This window comes from Nicotiana sylvestris, chromosome 5, assembly GCF_000393655.2.
Source record: "Nicotiana sylvestris chromosome 5, ASM39365v2, whole genome shotgun sequence".
Classification (NCBI taxonomy): domain Eukaryota; kingdom Viridiplantae; phylum Streptophyta; class Magnoliopsida; order Solanales; family Solanaceae; genus Nicotiana; species Nicotiana sylvestris.
In genome coordinates this window covers 19,743,067-19,755,109 of record NC_091061.1, presented here as the reverse complement: position 1 = coordinate 19,755,109, position 12,043 = coordinate 19,743,067, and the positions used below count along the sequence as shown (strand labels likewise).

Below are 12,043 nucleotides of genomic sequence, written 5' to 3'. Positions count from 1 at the left end.
GAGTCAATTTTTAATTGTAATATTTTGAGCTGAAATGTGGTCAATTGTCAATGTGATGCATCTATAAATTGAGACTCTAGTTTATCATAACTTAGTCAAGTCCTATCAAAGATGGACGGTGAAAGAGATGGTGTATCGAGAATTGATTCATATCATCAAAAGCCCTCAACTCGTAATTAGCAAGAAAAGAATGAATACAAATATTGATGAATTAGAAAAACAACCTTGAGCGAAACATAGTAGTCTTTTGCTCAGTCAAATTACTAATTTAAATAAGCTTAAATGGTTTCCCAGCCTAATTATTAAATGAACGTATCTGATAATTGCATTTAGGGATGTACATGGCCAGGTTGGTTCGGTTTTTATCAAAACCAAACCAACTATATCGATTTGGATTGGTTCGATTTTGTCGGGTTTTTCAGACTTTTTTTTACTTAAATATTATTTAAATCTTACTTTATTAAATTTTTGATAAATAAATATATGTTTAGTAAAAATATAAAAAATTGACAAATATATTATCTATTAAAATATTCTTATAGGATAATTTTCTTAGTAACAAATAAAAGTTATTTTTTTAGTCATCTGACAATAATTTTTCGTTGATGTACACTTTCAAAATTAACCGAATTTAGTAATTAAACATAAAAATCAATATGATACATAAATAATAATAATCACTTCATATTCGAAAAATATATAAGAATTTAATAGATCTTAACATATGATATGAATATGGAAGAACAAAGAGATTGACGCATTTCGGTAACACTTGATGAGAAAGTGATCATACAACCCATTATTTAAGGTTAATAAATATGGAGCACTTCATATACTATTAAATATTATATCCCGAGAATCCCAAATATTTTTAGACATTTTTAAATAAAATTCTATATAAAATCTTAAAAGTATATATAAGAATTATATATTTATTTGTCGATTTGGTTCGGATTTTTTTACTCAATACCAAACTAAATCAAACCAAACCTAATCGGGTTTTTTAATCGATTTGGTTTGACTTTTTGGTTTGGTGCGGTTTTTCGGTTTGGTTTGTACACCTTTAATTGCAGTAATGCAGTTATATGGCCTCTAGCATCTAAATGGTGCATTCTTGGAGCTTTTGAAGTTAGAGGAGGAGCTAGGATTTTAAGTTTATGGCGTTCGGAATTTTAGAACGACGACTTCAAGTGCTAATGACTGGTTTCTAAATTTAATATTTATACATATATATAATAATTTTTTAACACAAACTACATTATTTGAGCAAAATCTATTGGGTTGGGCCGAACCCGTAACTCGGATTCTGCCTTAGCCCATGTTTGAAGTCCAAGGCTAGCTTTAAAAAAAAATTGCACTTTTCTTTTTTATTTTTATTTTCATAGTATTCAGGACAAATTCTCTTAGAGTAGGGGCGAGGCTTACATACATACTACCCTCCCTAGCCTGACTTGTGGGAACTTACTCGGTCTATTGTTGTTTTTGTTGATGTTGACAAGCATAGTGGTCTATTAAGATCTTTAAAACATAATTCAATCTGTTATAAAATAAAAGCAATGTAGTAAAATGTAAACAAGAAGAGATAGAGAGAATAGAGAAGTGTTTTCTTCTTTCACTTTGGTGTAATTTTTCATTGCAATTACATGGCCTTTTATAGGCATAAAAAGTAAAGATGATGGACATAAAATAGGAAATTTAATCTTTAAGTTATTCACAACATGGGCATCCAATGTAGCATCCAATGTAGTATCCAAAGTAGTATCCAATGTACAAACTATTCATAACACTCCCCTTGGATGTCCATGTAAGATAATGTGCCTCATTAAAAACTTACAAAAAAAATATTGGGATGTACGTAGTTATTTATAATATGCAGTGCTTGTTGTCTCATTAAAAACCTTACCAAGAAAACCCAGTGGGACAAAACCTTGATTAAGGAAAAGAGTGCAGCGTGTAGTTACTCCCCCTGATGAAAAATCACTTAATGTCTCGAAGACGACGCATTCCAATCTTATATATCAGCTTTTCAAATATTGAGGTTGGTAATGCCTTAGTGAACAGATCAGCCAAATTATCACTTGAACGAACTTGTTGTACATCTATTTCACCATTCTTCTGAAGATCATGAGTGAAAAAGAATTTCGGTGAAATGTGTTTTGTTCTATCTCCTTTGATATATCCTCCTTTCAATTGAGCTATGCATGCAGCATTGTCTTCATACAATATTGTTGGAATATTCTCTTTCGAAGAAAGACCACATGTTTGCTGAATGTGTTGAGTTATAGATCTTAACCAAACGCATTCTCGACTTGCTTCGTGAATGGCTATTATCTCTGCATGATTTGAAGAAGTAGCAACCATAGTTTGTTTTGTCGAACGCCATGATATGGTTGTACCTCCACTTGTAAATAAATAGCCTGTCTGAGATCGACCTTTGTGTGGATCAGACAAATATCCTGCATCTGCATAACCAATCAATGATGGCTTGGATTCATTTGAATAAAATAAACTCATATCAATGGTCCCTTGGAGGTATCTGAATATATATTTAATACCATTCCAGTGTCTTTGTGTTGGCGAAGTACTAAATCTTGCCAATAAGCTTACTGAGAAAGCTATATCTGGTCGGGAATTATTGGCAAGATACATTAATGCCCCAATTGCACTAAGATATGGTACTTCGGCACCAAGAAGCTCTTCATCATTTTCATGAGGTCGGAATGGATCTTTCTTTATATCAAGTGATCTCACAACCATCGGGGTACTCAATGGATGTGCTTTATCCATATAGAATCGCTTTAAAATCTTTTCGGTGTATGTCGATTGATGGACAAATATTCCATCTTTCATATACTCAATTTGTAGACCAAGACAAAATTTTGTCTTTCCAAGATCTTTCATTTCAAATTCTTTCTTCAAATAGTCTACTGTTTTTGGAAGCTCCCCAGGAGTTCCAATGATATTTAAATCATCAACATACACGGCGATTATAACAAATTCAGATCCAGACCTTTTTATAAAGACACAGGGACAAATTGGATCATTCTTGAACCCTTCTTTCAATAGGTATTCACTCAGGCGATTGTACCACATACGACCTGATTGTTTCAATCCGTATAAAGATTTCTGAAGCTTTATTGAACAAGTTTCTCGAAAACTTTTATATGCTTCTGGCACTTTAAATCCCTCAGGTACTTTCATAAAAATTTCGTTGTCTAATGATCCATACAAATAGGCTGTAACAACATCCATTAGATGCATATCAAGTTTTTCTTGCACTGCCATATTTATGAGATACCTGAAGGTGATAGCATCCACTACAGGAGAATATGTCTCCATATAATCAATTCCAGGCCTTTGGGAAAACCCTTGTGCCACAAGTCGTGCTTTATATCTAACGACTTCATTTTTATCATTTCGTTTTCGCACAAAAACCCATTTATACCCTACTGGCTTTATGCCTTCAGGTGTTCGAACTATGGGTCCGAAGACTTCACGTTTTCCAAGTGAAGTTAACTCTGCCTGGATAGCGTCTTTCCATTTTGGCCAATCATTTCTCTGTCTACATTCATTGACAGATTTTGGTTCAAGATCCTCATCTTGTTGCATTATTTCAACAGCAACATTATAAGCAAAAATGTTATCGATAACAATATTATTTCGGTTCCATCTTTTCCCGATTGAGACGTAACTTATTGATATCTCTTCATTTTCATTATTTTTAGGTATCTGGACCTCCCCTAAGGTCTTATCATTTGTTACATCTTAGGGCTCTTCTTGAGCCACTACCTCTGTGTTATGTTCACTTTGATCACTTGCTCCTTTTCTTCTTCGAGGATTTTTATCTTTAGAACCGATTGGTATACCACGTTTCAAGCATGGCTTAGACTCATTTGCTTTAATTAATTGTTCTGTCGGGATATCAACTCGAATTGGAGCATTAGCAGCTGGAATATGTGACTTAGTCACCCTTGGTAGGTTAGTGAATGCATCTGGCAATTGATTTGCAATATTTTGTAAATGAATAATCTTTTGAACCTCTTGTTCACATTGATTTGTTCGAGGATCTAAATGAGACAGTGATAATGCATTCCAATCTATCTTCTTTTTCAGCTGCTTATTTTCTCCCCCTAATGTTGGATATACTGATTCATCAAAATGGCAATCAGAAAATCTTGCCGTAAATAAATCTCCAGTCATCGGCTCTAGATATTTTATAATAGAAGGAGATTCATATCCAACATATATCCCCAACCTTCTTTGAGGACCCATCTTTGTGCGTTGTGGTGGAGCAATTGGAACATATATCGCACAACCAAAGATCCTAAGATGGGAAATATTTGGCTCCTGACCAAAAGCCAATTGCAATGGGGAGACTTTATGATAACTTGTGGGCCTTATCCGCACAAGTGCTGCTGCGTGCAAAATAGCATGACCCCATACTGAAATGGGAAGTTTTGTTCTCATAAGCATTGGTCTAGCAATTAATTGGAGGCGTTTGATCAATGATTCTGCTAGACCATTTTGTGTATGAACATGAGCAACCGGATGCTCAATTGTTATCCCAGTTGAAATACAATAATCATTAAAGGCTTGGGATGTAAACTCACCGGCATTATCAAGACGAATTGTCTTAATTGCATAATCTGGAAATTGTGCTCTTAGCTTTATTATTTGAGCCAACAATCTCGCAAATGCCATATTGTGAGTTGATAGTAAGCACACATATGACCATCTTGTAGATGCATCTACCAAAACCATATAATATTTGAATGGTCCACATGGAGGGTGAATGGGCCCACATATATCACCCTGTATACGTTCCAGAAATGCAGGGGATTCCATCCTAACTTTAATAGTTGATGGTCTAATAATTAATTTTCCTTGAGAACACGCAGCACAAGAGAATTCCTTAAATTGAAGAATCTTCTGATTCTTCATTGCATGTCCATGTGAATTCTCAATTATTTTACGCATCATATTAGAACCAGGATGGCCCAACCGGTCATGCCAAATAATAAAATTATCTTGATTAGTAAACTTCTCGTTTACTACGGCATGTGTTTCAATCCTGCTAATACTTGTGTAGTATAAGCCGGAGGAAAGAGCAGGTAACATTTCAAGCACATATTTCTTACCGGACATTATTGTAGTAATATAAAGATATTCAATCTTTTCATCATTTGTAGTCTCAATATGATAGCCATTTTGGCGAATATCTTTGAAACTTAATAAGTTTCTTTGAGATTTACTACAATATAGTGCTTCATCAATAGCCAAATTTGTTCCTCCTGGTAGTAATAAATTGGCTCTTCCAGAACCTTCAATTAATCTTGTACTACCGGATATTGTATTAACATTCGCTTCTTTCATTACCAAATAAGAGAAATATCTCTTATCTTTTAAAATAGTGTGTGTTGTAGCACTATCCAGAAGACATATATCATCTTTATTAATCTTGAGTCCAACTGAAGACTGGGGAATTTTCATATTCTTCATAAAAAAACAAATAATACATCATAAGAAATATGAAAGACAAGCAGGAAAAAAACATTAAGAAATACATTAGAAATGTTGAAACTAGCAACACATGATTCATTAGGAAAATACACTCAAGAAAAATAAACTAGTTGCAAACATAAACATAACAACTTTTATAGCTTCATTCCCCAGTAAGATGATTAGTTCTTCAGTCAATATCCTCAAAGAAGTCCCCAACTTCTAAATGAGTAATATTTGTTAGGCCTTCAAAATCATCATCTTTATATGCAAGATGTGCCTTAGAATCATATTTATTTGAGGGACCTGCTTCATCATCATTATTTTGAAAGGTCAAGTGTGCCTCCACATTATTTTCTTTTTTCTTGAGGGAGGCTTGATAAAGTTTGACAAAATGTTCTGGCGTACGACAAATGCGTGCCCAATGACCTCTCATACCACATCGGTGACACATACTAGCTTTACCTTTTGAATGATTAATTTGAGAACCCTTATTGTTCTCCAATTTATTTCCACCATATTGACGATAATTGTTTCGCCCCTGCCACGTCCACGTTTACGACAATGTCCACGACCACGGTAATTATTTTATTTTCTTTCAAACTTACCATATGTTGCTACAGCATTCACTTCCAAAAATGGAGCTGACCCAGTGGGACGGGCTTCATGATTTTCCATTAATAGAGTATTATTCTGCTCAGCCACAAGTAGGCATGTGATTAACTCAGAATATTTCTTAAAACTTTTTTCACGGTATTGTTGTTGTAGCACCACATTTGAAGCGTGAAAAGTAGAAAATATTTTTTCCAATAAGTCTTCATCTGTGATAGTATCTCCACATAATTTTAATAGAGAACTTACTTTAAAGATAACACAATTATACTCACTTACGGTTTTAAAGTCTTGCAACCTTAAATGTATCCACTCATATCGAGCTTTCGGTAATACCGTAAGTTTTAGGTGGTCATATCGATCCTTCAAATTAATCTATAATTCAAGTGGATCTTTTACGGTTAAATATTCAGTTTTTAACCCTTCATGTAAATGATGATGAAAGAAAATCATGGCATTCGCTTTATCCTGATTTGATGCTTCATTTCCTTGTATAATAGTATTTCCAAGACCTTTAGCATCAAGGTGAATTTCAGCATCAAGAACCCATGATAAATAGTTCCCCCCGGTGATGTCAAGTGCCACAAATTCAAGTTTTGATAAATTTGACATAGTAAAAACTATCATAAAAGATGAATAAGTTAGAGAAATAATTATAATAATAAACAATTAATGAAAACAAAACGACTAAGGTAAAAGAAATGAAAATAGAGCTATATCATGTAAACAATCTACTATTTCATTTTATTCTTGCCATAAAGTAGAAATTACATACTTGTTTCATTTCACTTTATATTATTGATATATATGTGTTAATAGAACTGAACGTGACTAACATTATTTATATGTTCCAATAAATATAAAGTAATTAAACTATAAAATTATTGCTTGTCAATTTATTTCTCACAGTTCTTCAAAATGCCTTAAAGATATGTTTTGATCTAGGGAGTCCATGAATATTATAAGTATGACATTAGTGCATAGCCAGTTTGATGACTTTGAGGTCCTCTAAGAGTCGAGCATGGAAGGAAATAGTTATTTTATCACTGCAATGTACTTAAACTATTTAAGATGCCCAAGCGCACAAGTAATCTGCAAACAATGAGCATATGATATGTACTGCCATAAATAAAATGATTATAATGATATATACCTTAATAAAATATGGCTCAACTTAGCGGGAGTTAAGAATAAAATTAGAGTTTCGTGCTGATAACGTGTTATATAATAAAAGCAATGCAGTAAAATCTAAACAAGAAGAGATAGAGAGAATGGAGAAGTGTTTTCTTCTTTCACTTTGTTGTAATTTTTCATTGCAATTACATGGCCTTTTATAGGCATAAAAAGTAAAGATGATGGACATAAAATAGGAAATTTAATCTTTAAGTTATTCACAACATGGGTATCCAATATAGCATCCAATGTAGTATCCAAAGTAGTATCCAATGTACAAACTATTCATAACAAAATCAACAATCTTTCTTGATTATCCATTATTTAAACCAAATGATTAGTGAAAAGAGTAGCATAACTGTGGTTAGAAATTGAAATTCAATGTATCTGGACGGAATTCTAAATTTATTGAACTTGCCCATCCATTTAATACCCTAGAAATAAAAGAAGAAGAAAAATATAGGAAAAGATGGCTAATCTTGCAAGATTTACGTCTTCCAATAGCCACTTCCCTGAGTAGTTTATCATGTTTTTTTTTTTTTTTTTTTTTTTTACATTTCCTTCTCAAAATTTCTGAACGACTTTAGTTTCATCAATTTTAAATTATTTTGAATAAATTGCGAAGAATTTTGTATCATGTTCAGGGCAAGTCTATTAATGCAAACTATTTGTCATTTGAATAAAGTTTAATTTTATTACTCAACTATGGTATATTAATTTTATTGCTCACCAGGTGAGTTTCTCAAGTAACTTGAATTTGTTTTCGAGTTAAAAAAAAAAATTAAACCTATAATCGAATGATACTTGACAGGTTTAATTTACTTACATATCTTACTTAGTAATAGTTAATTAATATATATATATATATATATATTTACATCAATTTTATCATTTATCTATATATGATAAATTATATTTCTTCATTTTGGAATTGTGAAACCTTAAATAAATAATGTCCGCGGTGCTTGTATAGAAAGACCCCAATTTGAAGAAAAATATAGCCGAGAATTGAAAATACGTAGGAACTCAAATATTAATCTTTATTTATTCTTTAGCAAAAAAATAACATACTTAATTAGAACATTGCCACATAAAAAATATGATAATCTATTAGAATCACAACTTTCTATGGTTGAATATTTGAAAAATCATATTCGGAATATAACATCATTTGACTCTCAAAATTTTTTGTATAGTTCTATGGGAAGACAGATAATCTATATTATTAGGACATGTAAGTGATTATCCGATTGATAAGCCATTTATTTAATAATTATCACTTAATAGGACAACAAAACTAAACAAAATGAACCAGTCCGTAAATTATGTCCAGATACATTGGTCGTGCCCTTTAAGCCAAAATACTGAAACCATGCAAAATCATATAGAACCAATGATGTACCTACACCTATCTCTATGTAAATAGTATTTACTATATATATGTTTGAGCAACGTAGATAATTTCTTCATCTATATATCAAGCAAAAACTCTATAGATTGTCAATAGCCTATTTTCTCACAACATCAAGAAAGCACAAGAAGTGACATTTCTCCTCGTTACAAAGTGATTATTTTATTGTCGGTGCATAAAAATTAAACTCTTTCTATCGGGTATAAAAATGAGGTTTAAGAGGGTAGCCGCGGCATTTGATGACGTGGCAAAGGCGAGATTTTGCGAAAGCAGTGGTAGCGAGCATTCGTCGGTTGAGAGCGTGACGGATTTGTACGGTCTTGTGAATTCGTTTATTGAAAGAGGAAATGGATTTAGAGGAGGAAGAAATGAAGAAAAGATTATTAATGATGATAATGAGAAAGAAGAAAATGGATTAAGCAATAATTATTTTGATGATTTAGAGATTAAGGAGAAGTTAAGGAAATTATTAGGTTATGAAGAAAGTGATTATGTGAAGAGAAATATTCATTCCGTCGTGGAAAATGCATGGCTTGAAATTGGCGATTGGAGTACGGCGGAGTTCAAACGGCGGTTGATCACTCGGTTGCGTAATAAAGGATTTGATGCTGGTAAGTTCTAAGTTAATTATGTCTTAATCACAATTATTGAGAAAAAAAAATTTGAATACAAATTACTGAATTGATTAGTAAATGAACAATTTAATCCATTTCATTATGTTAAGTTCTATTCTTATTTTTTGAGGTAAATTAGAGTTTTCTAAGAATAAATAGTGATTTTCAAGTCATACACTTGTTCTTATATAGAAGGGGAGCCTTGGAGCAACGATAAAGTTGTCTCTGTGTGAAAAGTCACGGATTTGAGCCATGAAATCAGCCACTGATGCTTGCATCAGCGTAGGCCGCCTACATCACACCCCTTGTGGTGCGGCTCTTCTCCAGAGCCTGCGTGAATATGGGATGCTTCATACACCGAGATGTCCTTTACACTTATTCTTACATCAATTAGATTTTAATTCAAATTTGTTGGTATGACTTCTTTTGTTCCATTTCTTTGTTGGTGAAGAAAGAAATTTCAAAACTCTACATTTTCATCTTTCAAATCCCAATTAAGGATCTACACAGCTACACTATTGTCAATTGATGCTAGTATCTTAGATAAGTAGCTACATTTACTTAAACCTATCTCACCACTTTACTTATTGTAAGCATTTTCTTGGAAAGTAACTAATCCATTTCTTGAATTCATACTTCATATATAGGTCTGTGCAAATCAAAATGGGAGAGAAATGGTCAACTTCCATCAGGAAATTACGAGTATATTGACATTAACATGAACGAAAATCGCTATATAATCGAAGTTTATCTTGCTAGAGAATTCGAAATAGCTCGACCAACACCCTACTACACTTCATTGCTCGAGATTTTCCCTTCAATATTTGTTGGAAAAGTGGAAGAATTGAAGCAAGTGGTGAAACTAATGACTAGAGCTATGAAAAAATCAATGAAGAAAATGGATATTTATGTTCCACCTTGGAGGCAACTTAGTTATATGCAAGCTAAGTGGTTTGGTTCTTACAAAAGAACAATCAATGAGTATTTGTTAGATGATGATAAGAAGAATCTTGATTTTTCTTATAAGTGTTTGGCTAAGAAAAGAGCAGTTGGTTTTGTGTCCATGCCAACAATTTCTTTCTACTGCAGAGAAAACTTTGCTTCTAATAATGGTATAAAAGTTGGAAACTTGGCTGCAGCTTTAAATGGATGAAGTTTGCTCTATCTAATAGCCATAGTTGAGTAGATAGTTAGGCTACTAGAGGTGGAGATCACATCACCCTTTGTAATGACATTCCAACATATTCCTTTGTGGCTGGCCACAGTAGCTAGGAAAGCTCCGAAGATTCTATGAGGAATTGAAAACGTTGAAGTCAAAGGAATGGTAAGGCTTTGAAGCCGTAACTTGTTGGTTTTTCCATCACTCAATCCACAACAAATTGAATGAAACCCGGTAAAAAAGAAGTTAATTTTCACTTACATGTGCTCGGCAGATGCTAAAGTGAGAGCGTGGTGACAAAAATTAATCGAGCTGATTCCATCATGCTTTTCATATTGAGGTCGTCGGTCTCACACCCAGACAGGCTTATACCATATAATGTATGTTGATCTACTTGGGAAGTTGTTTGACCTATAGAAAGAATGGGACGAGGCTCATTTAACTAGGTGGGGACAGAATTTGAACTTTCGACCTCAGGTCACGAGTCTGATGAGTCTACCAATTCCTCTACCACGCTCTTGGATGTTGTTAATTCTTTTTTTCTTCAATGAGAATATAAAGAAAATTAGCAATTTCGCCCTGCAATGCCACTTGGTGTTTTGAGCAGTTTATAGTTGGAGTGGACACCTGCATTTTTTACTTCCTTTCTCGAAATATATATAGTTGTGGTTTTTAAGTTAGTTTGTCAGCACCCATTTTTACAAAGAAGAAAAAAATGGGTGTAGTTGTATGTGCACTCACCAAGTTAAAATACTAGTCCATTCTTTGTATGCTGCAATCAGCAAGTCTAGTTTGATGGAGATGAAAAGAATTTCTCCTAAATTGGGGAATGAGTGGTTCTTTCCTTTTGATTATTTTATACTCTTGTTTAGTACAGTTGGTTCAAGTTTGTGGTTATGTACTTATTAGAATATGCAATCCAGAAACAATGAATTTTTCATTGCAAGAGCAAACAATCCGCTCTCCTTTCCACTTTTGAATGTGTCTTTCATTCACAAATTCGCCTTAGTTCCATAGATTCTTATCTCAAGACTCATGAGCATGATAGAGAATCTATATTCGTATGCATTTCTTCGTTTGAGTCAAAATAAACACTCTCCCAATCGGAGGAAGTATGTTCCTGTTCTCTCTTTGAAATTTTGATAAATAATCAATCAAATTTCACTTTTTTACATACTCTATCAGTAAAATTATCTCCATGTGATCTATAGGTCACGGTTCGAGCCGTGGAAGCAGCCACTAATGCATATGGGTAGGTTATCTACGTCACGTACCATGTTTGGTTGACAGTATACCTTCAACCAAACAAGGTAAAAATTTAATTCGATATCCCATCAAACTTGGGATTACATTATCTCACCTCCCATGTGGGATAAATTAGTCCAGGGATTATAATTTAGCCCGCGTACCAAACGGCCCCTTAGGGATTATAAATTGGTTACTATAAATAGTAAAGCATATCTTTTCCTTTGCATCACTCTCATCTCTTCTTCTTTGACCATTCCTTCTCCTTTTCATTTGAAATTTTTTGTACAGAAGTTCTCTTTTTTTTTCTTCTTCTTTTTTATCGACTTT

At 33.3% G+C, this 12,043-nt stretch overlaps 1 protein-coding gene across 2 annotated transcripts; it reads left to right on the top strand.

Annotated features, from left to right (window-relative positions):
- The first annotated feature begins 8,772 nt into the window (after window positions 1-8,772).
- Window positions 8,773-11,352, top strand: LOC104225076 (uncharacterized). 2 transcript variants are annotated; one of them, XR_011400028.1, is made up of 3 exons: window positions 8,773-9,306; window positions 9,957-10,633; window positions 10,743-11,352. XR_011400028.1 is itself a non-coding variant. In XM_009776840.2 (2 exons), exons 1-2 carry the CDS (start codon window positions 8,904-8,906, stop codon window positions 10,460-10,462), a joined length of 909 nt encoding a protein of 302 aa, XP_009775142.1. In that variant the 5' UTR covers window positions 8,773-8,903; the 3' UTR covers window positions 10,463-11,352. The 2 variants fall into 2 exon arrangements, 1 of the variants encoding a protein (XP_009775142.1); XM_009776840.2 differs by having other exon boundaries at window positions 9,957-11,352.
- The last annotated feature ends 691 nt before the right edge of the window (window positions 11,353-12,043 follow it).

Bases quoted from the DNA above. Each gene is read 5' to 3' on its own strand.
- LOC104225076 (XM_009776840.2), top strand. From the start codon at position 8,904: ATGAGGTTTAAGAGGGTAGCCGCGGCATTTGATGACGTGGCAAAGGCG. The intron at 9,307-9,956 runs GTAAGTTCTAAG...CTTCATATATAG, and splicing joins TAATAAAGGATTTGATGCTG to GTCTGTGCAAATCAAAATGG.